This window comes from Hippoglossus hippoglossus, chromosome 7, assembly GCF_009819705.1.
Source record: "Hippoglossus hippoglossus isolate fHipHip1 chromosome 7, fHipHip1.pri, whole genome shotgun sequence".
NCBI classification, from domain to species: Eukaryota; Metazoa; Chordata; class Actinopteri; order Pleuronectiformes; family Pleuronectidae; genus Hippoglossus; species Hippoglossus hippoglossus.
The window spans coordinates 3246372-3265705 of record NC_047157.1 but is presented as its reverse complement, the minus strand read 5'-3'; the positions used below and the strand labels follow the sequence as shown (position 1 = coordinate 3265705).

At 39.3% G+C, this 19334-nt stretch overlaps 1 protein-coding gene across 3 annotated transcripts; it reads right to left on the bottom strand.

The window, feature by feature from the left end:
- Positions 1-3032: 3032 nt before the first annotated feature.
- Positions 3033-19067, bottom strand: LOC117765394 (tumor necrosis factor receptor superfamily member 14-like). Of its 3 annotated transcripts, XM_034591985.1 has the most exons (7): positions 18977-19067; positions 18297-18390; positions 17979-18104; positions 17455-17610; positions 15766-15853; positions 15490-15659; positions 15186-15380 (listed from the first exon to the last, which is right to left on the bottom strand). In XM_034591985.1, the coding sequence occupies exons 1-7, from the start codon at positions 19016-19018 to the stop codon at positions 15310-15312; spliced, it is 747 nt and encodes a 248-aa protein (XP_034447876.1). In that variant the 5' UTR covers positions 19019-19067; the 3' UTR covers positions 15186-15309. The 3 variants fall into 3 exon arrangements, with proteins under 3 accessions (XP_034447875.1, XP_034447876.1, XP_034447874.1); XM_034591984.1 differs by lacking the exons at positions 15186-15380; positions 15490-15659 and adding an exon at positions 3033-3434; XM_034591983.1 differs by having other exon boundaries at positions 15186-15659.
- Between the last annotated feature and the right edge of the window lie 267 nt (positions 19068-19334).

Sequence of the window (19334 nt, the reverse complement as noted above, 5' to 3'; positions counted from 1 at the left end):
AGGAATACCTTCTGCTGCTCCAAGAAAGGCAGAAATGGACAGACGTGAGGAATAACTTGAACATTGGAGACATTGTCCTGGTGGTTAATCCCATTGCCCCCTGGGGGTCATGGCCATTAGGCAGAATACTGGAAACCAAGCCTGATGAAAGAGGCCAGGGGTCTCATTTATAACCGTTGCGTACGCACAAAACGAGGCCTGAAACGTACGCACGCCCCTTCTCACGCAAACGTTGGGTCATCTCACGCCTAGACTATTGTAACTCCCTCCTGGCAGGTCTACCTGCAGCTCATCCAGAATGCAGCAGCTCGACGGGTCTTTAACCTAAGTTCACTCACACTACTCCGCTCCTCCGCTCCTTTCACTGGTTACCAGTGGCTGTCCGTATCCGTTTCAAAACATTAGTACTTGCGTACCGTGCTGCGAACGGATCGGGTCCAGTCTACATCCAGGACATGGTCAAACGTTCGGCTTGCTGCTCCCTCACTGCGAGCTAAACACTCAACTGTTTGCTGTCCTGGCTCCTAAATGGTGGAACGAGCTCCCCATGGACATCAGGACAGCAGAAAGTCTACACATCTTCCACCGCAAACTAAAAACACACCTCTTCCGACTATACCTTGAATAAAAGTTTAAACGAACAATTCAGTAGCACTTAAATGGCACTTACTTATAGCACTTTGTAGTTTAGCTTTCTTGAAGAAATTGTACTTTCTTGAATCTTGTTGTTCTGGGTCTGTACCCTCATGGTTAAATGCACTTATTGTAAGTCGCTTTGGATAAAAGCGTCAGCTAAATGAAATGTAATGTAATTTATAAAAACAAACTTGATGGGGAAATTTGCATATTTCCACACAAACTCTGACCCATGCGTACAAACGTTTTGGAGACGGGAAAGTGGCGACGCAGATGTGAGGTGGTGAACTGAAGCAGATTATTGATCCACTTCATCATTTACATTAAAACCAACAGCTTTAGTTGTGCTCGTGCGACATATCTGTTACACAAGAACCTTTTAATTGAAAAACATATAAAACAACTTCCAGCAAATTACGTTCAGATTCCATTAAACTGTGGAGTTACAGAGCTGAGTCATTAACAGTTTCTAACAATATCTTCTAACAGTGTGCGTGTATCATCAAATCACTGCAGTGAACGTGACTGTGCCATCAGGCGCACAGAGTGCACTGGAGATCACTTACAAGAAATGAAGAAACTTTCCAAATAGTATCCCAGAGTGGAGGTGAGGATCCACTGATGTGAGGTTATCGGTCCGGTTGCTCTAAATAAATAAATACCGCCGTGACACTGGTGCGTGATTCTGCGTGATGGATGCACGTGAATGGAAGGATGAGGAGGAAGTGAGGGTTCAGCGATGTCTGATCAGCTGATATAGATTCTATTAATCTGTGATCTTTGTGCTGAACTGAATCCAGTATCACACAGATCGACCGACGGAACCGAACCATCCCAGTACAAACACGAGCATATAATAATAATTCTGTTAAATTCTATAGATTGAGGACATCACAGCTGTCTCTGAATTTAATTATCCTGCAGTTTTGGATGATTAAAACACAAACAGACAATACAACAAGTTGCCTCAAATTCTGAGAGGGTGGTTTTTATATTTTGCCTCCACCTTTGAATTGGATCTTTTTTAATTTCAGGCTCCGTTCTTTCTATCGCACTCTCACTCACTGTGTTAACAGCAGCAGCAGCAGAGTATCAGTGTATTTTCTTTATTATTGACATCACTGCTGTCCCATAAAATCACTCTTCACCTCCACCTCAGTAACAAAGGCCTCGATGTCAGTTTCAGAAACCCATTGGTCAGCAGCATAATTTAATAATCATGACGTGCTTTGCATTGACCATTTATGGTTGAAAGTGGGCGTGTGGAGGGCGGACTTGGAGGCAGATTATACAGTTTAATATTCTCAGTCTTGTGGATCTGACAGTTCATTTATTAAAACATACAATGAAAACAATGTGGGCTGTGGAGAAGATTAACATCACCTGTGAAAAACATTAGTTTGTAATAAAATTTCAAGGGGCAAGATAACCCTCAAAAACAAGGGGTAGGGGTAGGGAGACGCTCCAAGTTTCATATTCCCAGCCGACTGTAGTTTTGGTGCAGTGACATCTGTGAGACGATGAGCTGTGTGCCCTTTGTAACAAAGCAGTGGTTTTATTTCTGTACCCTACAAAGACAATGTGCTAGAACCCAGTGGGATTATACCTGGATTCTAGAGCACATTCACTCTGCAGTGAACAAACAGTCTACTGGTTCTCTGCAGGTTTATCTCTTTTGCTGAGGAGAGAAATATGTGGAATTAAAATGGAAACCTCTTGTACATGTGAACAGACTTCACAGAGAGAAGTCTTAAACCACTTTCAGACATGCACTAAACTCCAGATAATCTCCTGACAGTCTCCAGAGAGGCTGTATGTGAGAATGCAAAAGTCAGAGTGAGAGCCTCAGGACTTTCTCCGGAGTTTCTCTCTAAAACTCGAACTAATGTGTCAATACAGCAGGATTCACCGCGAGCGAGTGGGTATGTTGATGAAGCTTCAAACATGTTACAGTTGCAAAAATAAAAAAAAGGAAAAAAACACAACAAATCTCTCTGCATAAAAAAGCGGTGCCTTACACGAAGACACTGAAGACGACACCAAGAGCTTTTGGTGATAAGAGCCGACCCCGGTGTCGATGTGATGTAAACAAAATCATTTGATCTCCGCAGCAGAATTGATATATTACATCCTGCCTCTGACTGTTGCACCACCCCTCACCTGAACGAGTCCTAGCAGAGAATCTCCTGCTGCGTAAAAGACAAACACCGGTGAGAGTCTGGACCCAATTCTGTAGACATCCTCCTTAGGTCATGTCTGAAAGCGGCTCTAGACAGTCCTCAACTAATGAATAGTTAAATGTAGAACACGCTGCTGTCTCACCTGCTGCTTTTCATCCCATCATCTTTCCATTTTCTCCTCCAGTTGTGATTTCCTTTTCCTGAAATATTAAATAAAATAATTACCTTCATCAACCAAGTATTGTCATCAAGCAGAGAACATATATACACAGAGTCAGAACATACACTGTGAAAAAGAGAGTAACAAACGTACCCTTGTGGATGCATTTGTTTTTCCTGTAACAGAAACAAAACAAATGAAAAAGCTCTTAATCAACGACATCATGACTTGATGGAGGTCTTATCATCCATGACAACATTTTCTTCCACCACACACACATCGTACCTGAACGATATCTTTTCCAGAGAAAGAAGGCGACTAATCCGAACACCAAAAGACCCAAAACAACCAGTGGAACGATGATAACAACTGCTGAGTTATTTAAACTGGAATTTCCACATTCAGTGTCAGTTGAAGCTGTTCCTGGTTGCATCAGCTGAAGGTTTAGTGATTCACATCTGGAACGACAGGGGACATTTTCACAGGACCATGTAGAGGCACCACAGATTCACTGCAAGTGTAAGAAACCAGGCACGTCCATGTCTGGTGAGACTCTTTACTTACTGTCTGTGTGGTTGACAAGACGTACGCGTCCCGTCAGAAAATGTTCCAACGCTGCAGTCAGAGCATTGAGAGTCTGTTTGGGCTGTTCCTGTACAAACACAAAATATACACAGTTACTAGTGTACACATCATATTAGGATTATATAGCAAAGTGGTATTTGACATCAGACCTGTCTGATTTCCAAAGGTAAACAAATATTTGATCATTGAGGTTTTTGAACAGCAAACATTTCTTTGTTCAAATTCTCTCCTTTTTATGTGAGGTGTGATGAAATGTAGAGCAGCATGCCACTAAACTTACAAACAGGATTCTATAAACTAAGGAACATTGACAGAATTCTGTTCTTCTATGTTACATTTCAAAGATACAGAAACTATTTTACATTCTTTTATCTCATCACACCTGGATCACTGCACTGTCTTTTATGACTATATTTATTATTTGTTTTTATATATGTTTTGTTTTTGCTTTGTAACACTGGTTTGAGTAATGTGTAAAGATAAGACAAGGTCAGATAAGATGTACCTTTTAATAATCCTCCATTTCCCAGTCAACGCAGCAGCACAGGGAAAGCAGTGCATGGGCAAAATGTAGTAAGAATAAAAATATGAAATAACACCGTATATATTAGGCTGTTTTTCAAAATTGTCCAATTATTGTTAATTGTGTCAGACTGCCACTCAGCTCTCTCTCTTTTTTGAAAGAACATTATTATTATTAGTAGTAGTATTATCACAGTTGCACAGGAAGATGGGATTTTGATTTGTTTTCTCCAACTCAAACAATCTTTTTGAGTCAATCATCTTGATAGATGGAAGAAGATTTTTCTGTCCATCTACTTTTGTCCACTGTCCACAGCCAAAGTCTTTATGGCTGTTTTGATGAACTTTCCGAAATGGACACAGACATGTATCTAACCCATTATCTTTATATGGGTAAAATACATGCACCGACCCATATGTGGACGTCTGTATGCAGCCCAAATTGTGTGTCCACGTTGACTGTACACATTGACTGTGCATGCTCCAGGAACAATATATCTGCCTACTAGAGTGAAATGTGGGGTCAGGTACGCATGCACTGAACGCCAGAACAACGCAGAGCCTCATTTTATGAATGGAACTGTGGGCACGTATGTGTGACCAGAACAAGTACTCAACTCTCAGCCAACAAGGAATGCAGAAAGTTTGGTAAACCATTCAAGTTCCATATTGAAGTCTAGACATGTCTTATGCTGATCCTAATGGTGCTTTTATAACGAATTTTGCTTCATCCAACCTTAGAATGGAACTAAGCTCGTCCTTCTCTCTTCCGGGAAAGAACAGGCAAATACTCCGGTTGTGTTTTTCCGCGCGATTAACCCAAATAAACTCAAATGATCCTGCAAAGGGTTTAGGGCATCGCAAAAATGTGTGCCGCATTTGGTGTAAACACACTATCACAATCAGCATCCAATTTGCATACACTAAAATAAAACACCACATTGGAAGAGCCCATTCTAAGCCTGCCTGTTCTCTTGTCCTATGTTTTGTCCTGCTCCAGAGCAACTTCAGAATTATTCCTTGTCATTAGTGAGTCCTCCTCAAACAGTTCTACAATATACTTTCACTTTGTATTGTTTGTGTGCTGGATGTTGTCTGCAGAGCTTTTTATAAACAGTCTATGGTGCAGAGTGAAGTTAGAAAACTTTGCGTTCATCCTACCTGGTTTATCTACAGTGAAGTAGTCAATGTTTTTCATAAAATGTATCTGATTTTACTTTGTTACTGTTCACGTGTGTGGTTTATATATATTTTGTCACTATTTCTACGAATATTCAGACGAAAGTTCCCAACTTTTCAAAATAATTCCACTCGGTATAACCCATTGCACCAGCAAACGTTGCACTTTTTATGTTGAAGACAAATTGCTGAGTGATTCTATGACTTTTGTTGCCATGACGGAGATCAGATAATCAGAATATCTTTTTCAGTCCAATGTGGTGAAATTAAAACCATTAAATCATCAAAATGAACTGGCAGTGACTTTGACCCCCCATTTGACAATTCATAATACAGATGCCGTGTGTCATTTCAATTAGTTAGGAACCTTAGCCTAACCTTGACCTAATCGTGCAAATTGACTCAATCCAAAGATTATACTGTATAAGCATAGCGGCAAACCTCTGGTGTACTTTTTAACAATGGTCACTAGATGGCGCCACGTAAGGATATCACCATTTTATATTTAAATGCCAGTTCAGACCCATGCCAAGAACCCAGCAAAACTCAAGAGTTATGTCCCTGTGGCATCAAAGAATACAATGTTTGGTAATCTACTGCAAAAAATGTCAATGCGACAGTACACATCTTGCCTTTGGTCGTTTCCCAAAAGACCCTGACAGGTATTCATTCACAAAAGTATAGAAATGATTGCATGTCATTTAGCAGACACTTTTATCCAAAGCAACTTACAATGCACCTGACATCTATGAGGAGCAAATTTTGGGGTTCAGCATCTTGCCCAAGTACACTTCAGCGATTCAAACCACCGACCTACTGTTTGGAGGACAACCACTATACCCACTCAGCCACAGACGATTAGTCTTTTCAAGTTTAGTAACAGTAGTTGTCTTATTTGTCTGTAAAAATTGGCAAATTGGCATGTAGATGTGTTCTTCCGGGGGGGGGCTTTCTGTCACACACCTGAAGGTTCAGGTTTAGCATGTACAGTTAGGTTACATCAACTTCCGGTTTCATGAGTTTTCAAGTACATGTAGCCCCCCAAAAATGTGATTAATTTGGTAAAATAAAAATACCTTGGGCCCTAATGCATCCTTGCAATGTTCGGTGCTCTGGCCCTAAGTGTTTTAGGGGGATTCTGCTGTGGCAGGAACACACAAAGTAACATCCCAGGAGCCAACATCATCATCTCTGCAGGGGGATCCTGAGGAAATGGAAGCACTGACTGGAGAACATGAAGCATCAGGTATCCAATTAAAGAATGTGCAGAGGAGTTCCAGGCTTCAAACTCCACAAGAAGAGGTAAAGTGTACAACTATTATTCCCCCAATAAACACAAATAATTTCCAAAATCTAATATATGGACGAAGAAACATGTGTTTCCATCAAAAAAGAGATAGAAAAATCCAACATATTGAATTTCTTATGTTTTACCAAATATGTATTGTGTTTTGCTTACCTCTCTAACTTTCAGCTCACCACATTGTGGAAAAAGAAGGACACAGAGGTTGTGGTTTCTGTGCTCCCCTCCCAGATAAAAGGCAACAGCCTTATTATCCACCACAGTGAGTGGCTGTTAGGCGAGGTATTTTTAGCTTTTTATTTTTTTACAGCTGTAGTTCCAAAAAGAAATCTGTTCTAAAGTGTAGTGTAATGTAAACTTATCATGTGTTCAAGGAATTACATTCATCTTTTAAGCCGTTTCACATATCTTTTATATTTAGATTTGTGAAATTACAAATTGTGTTTCTCACAACAATTCCTCTGATGTAGGCAGTTGAAGGCCTTTTACAGCTTGAGGCAAATCAGCTGCAGATTGGGAAAAACATCTACATTCTCAACCACTACACAGCAGGTGTGATCCTGTTTGGGAAGAGAGAGCAGGTTGCCCGTCAAAGTTTAGCCAAGGTAATCTGAATGCTAAGTGTGTGCGTGTGTGTGTGTGTGTGTGTGTGTGTGTAGGAGCTGGAATTTTAGGTACTACAAATTTAATAGAGGCAAGAATTAATAGAAACTTTTGTGTATTATTTGTGAATAGTGAAATGCATCATTTTATATCACTGTAAATATGTCAAAATAATGATTTAATAATGATTCATAATGAAACTAAAATAAATATTTTTATACTTTCACAGGTGAACTTTGAGAACTTCCAGGGCATTGTGTTGTTTGTAAATATTGCAAATGTACACTGGAATCTTTTGGTTAGTATGTGAATTTACTTTATAATCCTGCAGATTTTTGGTATTATTATAAAGGTCTATTAAAGGGGACATAGCATGCAAATTCCACTTTGTTAGTGCTTCTACAGGTTAATGTGGGTATCTGGCATGTCTACCAACCCAAAAACTCTGGGAAAAAAACACTCGCGCGTTTTGTTATAGTTCCTCTAAGTCAGAAACGTCATGCTTGAGCGACTCGATTGAGCTTCCTGGGTTTTGTGTCGTAACAAGGAACTGGAAGTCTCCCTACATGGTCTTGGTGCATTTCTCCGCGCTGGTCAGCCCCATAGACTGTATATATAAGGTCAGCCCGCGATTCTGCTTTCTCCGCTTGTTGTTGTACCCGTTGAATGTCGGGGTTCGGGGGTAAATGATGGTCTTCATAGCCCCCCCCCCCCCCACCTCTCTTTCTCTCTCTGTCTGTCTGCTTGTGTGCTTGTAGTGGATGGGCAGAGGGGGACATTTAATTATGTGATTGGGAAAATTAAAACTCCAGGACAACAGAAGGGGAATACAAAGTATGGGATGCATATTTGATAATTTATATCATATAAAATATGTAATTTATATCGTTTAAAATCATGGGGGGAGAGGGGGGAGGGGGGAGCTGGCTCATTAGCATTTAAAGGAACAGGCACTCAAAACAGGTCACTCTGTGGAGGGCTGTTTTATACAGGGTAAAAAGGGTGCTGTTTTAAATGATCCTTGTGGTATTTTGACCAAAGTATGTTACAGACATTTCATTAAGACCCCAAGGAACCATATCAACTTGTGGTAAAATGGGCATGCTATGTCCCCTTTAAATATTTGGTTAATTGAATTCATTTAAAAAATGTTAGTACATAAATGCAGTCAACAAGACTGTTTATCTGGTGGATCCTGCACCAGGTTCCAATGAGGAAGACAACTCCAAACTTGCCGCCGAAGAACTATATGATACTGGATTAACCATTTGTGAACACTATATATATATATATATATATATATATATATATATATATATATATATATATATAGACTGTTGTTGTTCAATAGGTTAGAGGTGATACATTTTGATTATAAATTGAAAAGAAATCTGTTCTAAAATGTCGTGTAATGTAATCTTATCATGCGTTCAAGGAATTACATTCGTCTTTTAAACAGAATTATTTTGAATTTAAAATGTAAATTGTAATAAAAATTTTGTAAGAATACTTGGATCTCATTACAATTTTCCTTTTATGTTGCAAACCTTCCCTGCTTTTTTGAATTCCAAATATCTTTCATAAACAACACACAGTGAGTATCTGAAAATGAGGAGAGTGAGCCTTGGAAAAACTGAGTGGGTCGACAAAAAATGGAAAGGAGGAGTACTGACTCATCCAACACAGCAGGATAGCAGTAGCTGTGGGGTCATTGTCATCATGGTAAGTGATTTTGGATATAATTTGACACCTAAAAATGTATTGTTTTTCTTAAGTGGGTTAGCTCACACTTGTCTTCAATACATTCAGTCATTACACAGTTTTCTGTATAATAATCAGCAGTAGAACAGCTATGTAATAATGAATAGGACACATTTTGCTTACCTTAAGAAAACTGCATTTTGCAATCACGAGGTACATATTATGATTTGAACGTTTGTGTTGGTTTAGATGGCCAGGGCAGTGATGAAGGCATTTCCAGCTGTTCCAGTCATAACATTTGGGACATCAAGAAATGAAATGGCCACTGAGAGACAAAAAATGGCTCTTCAGATATTGAAATCAGGCATCAGGTTTGTGAAGAGTATTTGTCTGTGGTTTGAATTTCTACTGACAATCTTTACGTAAGCTTCAGAGGAAAGTGATAGTAACTGTAGAGCAAAGGGAGGGTTCACAGCAGTCATACAATCTCCTCCTAAGATATACATTCAGAGCTTTTACAGTGTAGCTTTTGATTAAGAATAGCCTAAAAATTGTAGTTATGGGCCATGCTGCTTTTTATTAGAAAAGCTATTTATTAGATCTATGTTTACCACAACATGTAAAAATGCTGCCTCTAGAACTTATTTGTATTTATACTTACTTACAAAACAAGGGGTGGAGGTTTTAGTATGTACACTACTGCATGTAAGAATAAATTTCACATGTTGGTGTTTCTAATTTATTATAGTTTGTGCTTATATTTTAGTGTTTGATTTGGCCAATAATTGTGCCATGTGTTCGCTGGCAAAACCTCCTGGATCAGGGCCTCCATTGACAAATTGGGTGAGTATTTTTAATTTCTCTTTGTTTTTTTTATTGTTTTGATTGATGTTTTTTTTTGAAGATCAATGACAGTGTCACAAAACAAGCTGCTGTTAGGTTTTTCAAGTTGGAAAATGGGGAAGGATTAAACTGATATTAAGACTGAATGTCATTTTAGTTACATTGCCTTAAAACATGTAGTAGCATTTATAGTAGCATTTTCAGGTGTTGTGGAAGCAGAAATTTAAGTTGAAAATTCAACATTAATTGAAAACATATAAGCAGAGTATTTACACTGATCATCCATGACATGTTTTCATGCTTTAAGTAATTATTATGTAGATTAGTATTAGTAAATTTTGATTGCACAATGTAATGGGGGCGGCTGTGGCTGAGGGGTAGAGCGGTCGTCCTCCAACCTGAAGGTCGGCCAGTCTTCTCCATCTGCATGCCGAAGTGTCCTTGGGCAAGATGCTGAACCCCGAATTGCCCCTCATAGAACAACAAAGTGCTGCTAATAGATGCACTGTATGAATGTGTGTGTGAATGGGTGAATGGGTGAATGTAAAACTGTACTGTAAAGAGCTTTGAGTGGTCAACAAGACCAGAAAAGCGCTATATAAATACAAAACCATAATGGCTGTGGAAAAATGAACATCTTGATTTCGATTGGTTCCCTATAAGCCTCTGCTTTTACAATGCAACTCTATCTGCCACTGGGTCTGTGGCATCCCTCTGTGTCTCAACAAGGCATACCTCTGCAGTGTCCATACAATTCCAACAGTACTTATTCCCCCAGGTCATTTAACTGTGGAAAAATTCCACTTAAATGTAAGAGAACACTCTTAAAATCATATTTGAGATTTCCACATTGTCATTTCACAGATTCAGTGTGACAAGTGTGAAAGATGGTTCCATGAACAGTGCCTGAATATGGACACCAAGGACCTGGAACGAGCAAGGGGTGAAAGCTGGAGTTGCTGCATATGCGCTTAAATCCCCGGAATCCTTCAATCGTTCTCATCCTTTTGTATAAAGGAGGGACCTGCCCCGCCCCCTACCCTGCCAGCCCAGCTGCAACCCCCTTCATCTCCTCCCCCAGCACACTACCCCACCACCCGGGACTGTGTGTCTGACACGGCTATCTGCAGTACAGGGGCCCCGCAGGGAACGGCCCTGGCTCCGTTCCTCTTCACCCTCTACACTGCAGACTTCACCTACCACTCACCCTCCTGTCACCTGCAGAAGTTCTCTGACAACTCTGCGATTGTCGGCCTCATCACTGACGAGGACGACAGAGAATACAGAGGACTGACGCAGGACTTTCCCTTGTGCAATATATTCTGTATACACTGTATATATTTGTTTATTTTCAGTTTATTTCAATTCCATTCATATTTTTCTATATTGCTATTTGTTTCTTTATATTTCAACTTGATGTCTTTTGCTGCTGTAACATTGCAAATGTCCCCATTGTGGGACTAATAAAGGAATTTGTATCGTATCGTAGATGTTACTCTCTCTGTAGGTCGCTCACCGTTGTTCAAAAGTTTAATTGTATTTTTAGCTCTATTTATTAGTGTATATTTTTGTGTATTTTGTAAAGCATGTTTAAAAGGTGCAATATGAATAGTTTATTGTAATTGTTTTTTTGTTTATTATTTACTCCCGGCAGTGTGAAATGCAAATGGTAAACATATTTGAAGTGTGATTAAAAAAATATATATCTACAGTACCAAACAAGTGGTTTAATTTCTCCCCATTGTTTCTTTTGCATTTTATTTATTCCACTCTGTCTCTGTAGCTCCTCATGCAGACCATCAATGTGGGTAACAAGTTCAACTAGTGCAATCAAAGTTGACAAATGTAAAGTTGACACACTCCACCTCATATCCTTGAACGTGTATTTGGAAATGCATTTTTGAGAGTACATCAAACAACATGGAGGAAGGTAAGACACTGAAATGATATTCATTAACAATTAAATAATTGTTTAAAAAAAATAAATAAATCCCTTTTCACAGTTTAAAGTGGATTAATTTAGAAAATTTAGTTCAGTCTTTCCTGATATAATGTCGATGACACTCAGAGGTGATCGACTGTCATGTTGAAGTGGAATGAGTCTGTGAAAACAGGAGGTTTCTTCCCAATTCTAATCTGGAAATTGCATAGTCAGAGACACCACGGACAGGAATCCACTGGAAAAGACTCATAAAATTCATCCAAATATTACTACATTATGAATACATTGGGGCATTTTCACAGACTTGTCCTTCAATTTCTCAGCTATTCTGCAGTAAAAAGCCATGACAATTTATGAAGATAAATGTATATCAAATGAGAGACTAAAACATAGTTGTGTTTTCGTAATTTTTAGGCGCTCCAAATGTCTATACCGGTCTGGTTCAAAAAAGTATTTATTTAGAAGCAATGAACAGCTACTACATAGCTATGGGCACTCAACGTACAACCCGCAAGCCGCCTAATACCGCCAGGGAAGTCAAGAGTCGCCCCGAGCAGACGGTGGGTGCAATATTTATAATAATAGGTAGAACTTCAGCAGGAGGGGGAGTCACGTGGCTAGTGCACAGGCTGGTCCCAGCCTCAAGGCACTGGAATTTGTCAATGATGAGAAGCCGCTCCAGTTTCGTCCCTCCTTTGACAGTCGCTGGGTCAAATCTTCACATTCTGACAGTGTTTGGTTTGGTGTTTTAAAACAAGCCTTGAATCGGCTGACAGCTTGTGAGCTTTCAGTATGGCATGCACATGTTCCTATCTGTCCTTCAGACCCTAGTGGCCGCTGCTTGAATTCTTTCTAAGGGTATGTCAGTATTTTTTAAGAAAACAGTGCATTCATCTATGTGTGATTTTTGAAATAAAGCTAATGGAGTTTATGCTGTAATATAGTAAGTTAGGTATGAGAACAAGTTAAAGTACAGTTTATTGTCTGCCACAGATGTACAGTCTTCTCAAACAGGCATTATCAGACAGGTGCAAGACTGAACTGCGATGTGACGCACACACACACACAACAATCAACTTCAAGATTAAAACCAGCCAGCAACGGCTACTATCAGTCACTATGTGAAGGCCACACATTTTCCCACCTATTCAGATTCAGCCCAAACTGCCCCTGCCCCCACCCCTGTCTAACATACTGCACTTGTTTAGTTCAGTTTCATTGCCATCTTCACAGACACATATTCAAAGAAGAACATAGATTTTAGTCTTAACAATATTCAAAGGAAAACATAGATTTTAGTCTTAACAGTATGAAGCAAGTATACAAACATGAGTAATGAGAGGCTCGTAAGAGCTTTACGTCAGAAAGAAATACTAGTGTCATGGTTTGCTGGTTTGGTGTAAGGCCTTTTATTGTGTGTAGATGCAACACATATGCACATCTGCGCACTCATCTTCACAAAGTTCAAACTGCCATGGCACTACAAAAGTCACTGTAGAGACCCATTTATGTCCAAATAACCTCTATGGTTCACTAAAGTAATAGCCACACCTTTGAAGATTTGTTTGTGTCCTCTGTTTCTTATCTCTCCGTTTCCTCATCAGACACAATACAAATACTATATAATTAAATTGTAACTAAAGCGTACATGTGTCAAGGGAATTTCACCCAGACATATAACAATGCTGTAAGAATTCACTGAATCAAACACCACACATAGACAAGTACTTAGTTTTCACTTGCAAGGGAAGTCCGCACCTCTGAGTAGGTCGCAGCCAACTTCGACGGTACTTCCCGTGTACAGTGTATTTATTCAAAAGCTCAGTTACAAGGTATAGGTGGGGTTACATTTGCAGAACGTCTTGATTGTCACTTCTCTCCAGGCGTGTTTCCTGTTTTGGGTACATTTCCTTATATGGCAGGAAACATAGTTCAGTTTGACAACAAGCCTGTTTGCGGTTATTGCGAGGCATGTTGTTGTACTCAGAGGTGCTAGACTGCATCTCTGAGTCAGACTGTCACACTTTGTATCAGCAGTACATTCAGCACATGATCATTTTATATACAATTCTTCAAACAACATGGCCCAGAGATTTAAAGGCTCCCCAGCTAATGTTCACCAATTAACATATTAGCACATCACAAACATTTTAATTTAATACAAATGCTCAAGTATCTCAAGTACCTAGATATAGGATCGATTATTGTAGATATTAGATATTGGGTAGATTTGAGTAGCAATAGGCATAAATTAGCACAGGGTAATATTCAGATTAGTAACAGTTTAGTCAGGGACACATAAATATATAGTAAAAATGGACCGTAAAATGGTCAGGGAAATCAAAGACTTCCTGAGGCATAATGCCGATCCATTTGGTTTATCCTCAAAAGACCGATATATAATAAAGAGATGTGAAAATTACACCTTTAAGGGTAAGTGTAGCTATATGAACACACCGTAAGAACTAGGAGGAAAACAAAACAAATATGACTTCCTTATAAACTCCATATCATATTATCATAATGATTCAGTTTCAGTTCTAGCATACTTTGCCCCACATAGTAAATTTAACACACACACACACACACGTGTCCTTACACTTCTTACAAAGACGTTTAGAATTAAGCCTATAATAATAACAATAAACGAAATAATCACAAACCTTGTGCCTTTCTCAGCCAGGTGCTAAACAACTAATGGGAATACTTTTTCATGCAACAGCGAGGCACACCTGCCATTTAGCGATCTTTTCCGTTTTTCAGGAACTACCTTTTCAAAATAAAGTATAACATTTCTCCTTCCGTCTAAACCATTTCAAAATAAATGTATCAAAACCAATAGGGCATTAATAGGTAATTTACAGTAAGTAGTAGGCCTTGTCTTTCCAAACAGTAAGGCACTGATGTCGAGTTACTGACATTTTCTGTTATCCATTTGCACTGAATGTCCCCAGTTTTACACTGTACTGTTTAAAAAGAGACATCTATGTTTCAAACACATAACTTTTTACAGGTGAAACACAGAATCGAATCGTTTCAAGGGGCAAGATAACCCTCAAAAACAAGGGGTAGGGGTAGGGAGACGCTCCAAGTTTCATATTCCCAGCTGACTGTAGTTTTGGTGCAGTGACATCTGTGAGACGATGAGCTGTGTGCCCTTTGTAACAAAGCAGTGGTTTTATTTCTGTACCCTACAAAGACAATGTGCTAGAACCCAGTGGGATTATACCTGGATTCTAGAGCACATTCACTCTGCAGTGAACAAACAGTTTACTGGTTCTCTGCAGGTTTATCTCTTTTGCTGAGGAGAGAAATATGTGGAATTAAAATGGAAACCTCTTGTACATGTGAACAGACTTCACAGAGAGAAGTCTTAAGACACTTTCAGACATGCACTAAACTCCAGATAATCTCCTGACAGTCTCCAGAGGTGCTGTATGTGAGAATGCAAAATTCAGAGTGACGGCTCTAGACAGTCCTCAACTAATGAATATTTAAATGTAGAACACGCTGCTGTCTCACCTGCTGCTTTTCACTCCATTGTCGTCACAGATTCTCTTTCAGATGTGTTTTCCTTTTCGTGAAATATTAAATAAAATAATCAAATTACCTTCATCAACCAAGTATTGTCATCAAGCACAGAACCTATACACAGTCAGAACATACACTGTGAAAAAGAGAGTAACAAACATACCGTTGTGGAAGAGGATACATATGTTATTTTTCCTGTAACAGAAACAAAACAAATGAAAAAGCTCTTCATCAACGACATCATGACTTGATGGAGGTCTTATCATCCATGACAACATTTTCTTCGACCACACACACATCGTACCTGAACGATATCTTTTCCATAAAAACAAGGCGACTGCAACCACCAAAAGACCCAAAACAACCAGTGGAACGATGATTGCAACTGCTGTGTTACTTAAACTGTCATTTCCACATTCAGCGTCAGTTGAAGCTGTTCCTGGTTGCATCAGCTGAAGGTTTAGTGATTCACATCTGGAACGACAGGGGACATTCTCACAGGACCATGTAGAGGCACCACAGATTCACTGCAAGTGTAAGAAACCAGGCACGTCCATGTCTGGTGAGACTCTTTACTTACTGTGTGTGTGGTTGACAAGACGTACGCGTCCCGTCAGAAAATGTTCCATTACTGCAGTCAGAGCATTGAGAGTCTGTTTGGGCTGTTCCTGTACAAACACAAAATATACACAGTTACTAGTGTACACATCATATTAGGATTATATAGCAAAGTGGTATTTGACATCAGACCTGTCTGATTTCCAAAGGTAAAAAAATATTTGATCATTGAGGTTTTTGAACAGCAAACATTTCTTTGTTCAAATTCTCTCCTTTTTATGTGAGGTGTGATGAAATGTAGAGCAGCATGCCACTAAACTTACAAACAGGATTCTATAAACTAAGGAACATTGACAGAATTCTGTTCTTCTATGTTACATTTCAAAGATACAGAAACTATTTTACATTCTTTTATCTCATCACACCTGGATCACTGCACTGTTTTTTAGGACTATATTCATTATTTGTTTTCATATTTTTTTGCATGCTCAAATAAGATGTACCTTAAATAATCCTCCATGGAGGAAATTCATAGTCGAGGCAGCAGTGTAGGGAAAGCAGCAAAATGTAGTAAGAATAAACATATGAAACAAATGAAAAATTGAAATAATACTATATATATTAGACTGTTTTTCAAAATTGTCCAATTGTTAATATTGTCAGACTGCCGCTCAGCTATCATTCTTTTTTGAGAGAACATTATTATTACTATTATTATCACAGTTGCACAGGAAGATGGGATTTTGATCTGTTTTCTCCAACTCAAACAAATCATCTTGATAGATGGAAGATTTGTCTGTCCATCTACTTTTGTCCACTGTCCACAGCCAAAGTCTTTACAGCTGTTTTGATGAACTTTTCCAAAATGGACACAGACATCTGTGAATCTAACCCATGATGAGACATGTCCACCACTCTCTGACTGAAACAATGTAAGAGTTTTCTAGATAGAGAGGTGTCATTACATCTTTGCCTCTGTTGGACGGCCCTACACATGACTAAAGACACATTCAGAGTTTGCTCATCCGCCAGTTCACTGGGGTCAGCTGTGGTCCCTGTAAATGACAATGCAATACATGCAAATACATGCACAGACCCATATGTGGACGTCTGTATGCAGTCCAAATTGTGTGCAACTTCAGAATTATTCCTTGTCATTAGTGAGTCCTCCTCAAACAGTTCTACAATATACTGTCACTTTGTATTGTTTGTGTGCTGGATGTTGTGTGGAGATCTTTTTATAAACAGTCTATGGTGCAGAGTGAAGTTAGAAAACTTTGTGTTCATCCTACCTGGTTTATCAGGTAGGATGACATTGACTTCTACAGTGAAGTAGTCAATGTTTTTCATAAAATTAAACTTAATTTATTTTGTTACTGTTGAAGACAAATTCCTGAGTGATTCTATGACTTTTGTTGCCATGACGGAGATCAGATAATCAGAATATCTTTTTCAGTCCAATGTGGTGAAATTAAACTCATTAAATCATCAAAATGAACTGGCAGTGACTTTCACCTGCCGTTTGACAATTCATAATACAGATGCCATGTGTGAAGCCAATTAAATGAACAGTTTGCAAAATAATAACAATTTGCATATCATCTAAATGTTTCACAATTGACTGGATGGCTCAAATAACCTGCTCTGTGTTCTTCAAAGCTTTTTACAGTTTTGAAAACTTAAATCTTAAAGTCAGCATTAGAAAATGCACCTCTGTGTTTGATGTACTGCCCTGGTTGACATCGTTTGTGTTTCTGTGCTGCTGCACAGTGGTTCTCTATGGGTTCTATACAGTAGAATCCTTCCAGAGGTTCACAAAGTGAATCCGTTGTTGCTGTGCATGAAGTGTAGATCTTCAGACCAGAATCTGTCAACACACAGAGGATCAGTAATATGCAGGAAACTATTCTAAACAGACTAACACAGTGACAGTGTAAAAAACATCATCAGAACAGCTCAGCTCCATCTCAGCCCACACACTGTAAGACTTGCAGTAACATGCCTCCTTACTGATTTTAAAAGGACCCATATTTTACACCTTTCTGGGATTTAATTTGAGGTATTGACATTTCTTAGAATAGACTGAGTGAAAAAGTCCGCGGAGTGACTGTGTTCATACTTTGAGGGTTCCTACTGACCCCCTTCAAGTAACTACAGATAGTAAAAGACCAGAAAATGTATTTTACACAATATGGGCCCTTTAAACCTACAGTAAATGTCAACACAGAAATCTACCTGGACCACAGGTCGTGCAGGGTAAACACTTTTTAAGTCCAGTAGGAAGATTCATGAAGGTGTCATTCACACAGGGCAAACACGAAGTGCTCCAGAACACCGTGCAGTGTGTTTTAACACGATTTCCTGTTGAAAAGAAAACTATTTAATTTCATGAAATATTTCTGTTGAACAAAGACAAATCATCTTGAGGGTAAAGTGCAGGTTATAACGTAACATCGTAACATGCGCTGCACTTTCATTTTTATTACTTACAACAGAAGAAGCCAAAACATTAAAAAAAACATTCCAGCCTATTCTTCTCGTTCAGGATCTTACCAGATGGACAAAGAGGACAGCATTTATTCCCCATCTGATACTCAGTTGGATGACAAGTCCGCGTATTCACACAGAAGACTTTGACCAAACATATCTGTGAAGGATAGGGCAAAGGTTTTCATCTTAGTTAAACTTGGTTGACATGTTGACATAGTCAATAACTGAGAGAGGAGAGGAGAGGAGAGGAGAGGAGAGGAGAGGAGAGGAGGAGACGACTGGACACTAAAACGACCAAATATTTATTCTTTCATCAATCAATTATGCAGTTGGAAAAATGAATAAAACAAAAAGAAAAACAAATATCTCTGGGTGAAAAAGTGCTGTCACCGACAAAGATGTCAAAAGTGTTTGTTGTGATAAGAGCCGACAGTGGTGTGGATGTGCTGTAAACAAAATCATGTGATCTCCGCAGAGGGATTAATACGTCACATCCTGCCTCTGCCTGCTGCACCCCCCCTCATTTGAATCCCACAGAGAATTTGTGATTGTTGTGAACTTGTCTGAGCGGAGAATCTCCTGCTGCGTTGTGCATGTGTGAAAGGAAAACTGCAGAGAAATTCAGGTCCCCAATTCTCCGGAGATCCTCCGCAGGACATGTCTACAAAACAGCTAATAAGTGACAGAGAGAGGAAAGAGGAGCAGAACTGTAGGTGACGAGGAGCAGTGTGACGCAACTTTACCAACAAAGATGCAGCCTCCAAATGTTTACTTCTCAAATTCATGTTGAACGGCAGGTTGGCAGTTTCCTTGAGCTGAAGTCACCATCACTGAGATCAGACCTGTACATTGGGGAAACTAAACAACCTCTTCATTAACGCATGGCACAGCACAGGAGAGCTGGTGACTCAGGTCAGGACTCAGCAGTCTGCCTACATCTAAAGGACAATGGACGTTCATTTGAAGACAACAAAGTCCACATTTTGGCCAGGAAAGACAGATGTTTTGAAAGAGGAGTGAAGGAAGTCATCTACGTCAAACTAGGAAAACATCTCTGAAGAGAGGAGGAGGGTTAAGACACAACCTTTCAGCCACATACAA

Excerpts from the sequence above, each read along its gene's own strand:
- LOC117765394 (XM_034591983.1), bottom strand. The coding sequence starts at position 19,018 with ATGAATTTGAGAAGTAAACATTTGGAGGCTGCATCTTTGTTG. Across the intron at positions 18,105-18,296 it reads CTGTCCTCTTTGTCCATCTG|GAAATCGTGTTAAAACACAC; the intron begins GTAAGATCCTGA and ends TCTTTTCAACAG. Across the intron at positions 15,660-15,765 it reads TCTTGTCAACCACACACACA|ATGTGAATCACTAAACCTTC; the intron begins GTAAGTAAAGAG and ends CTGTCGTTCCAG.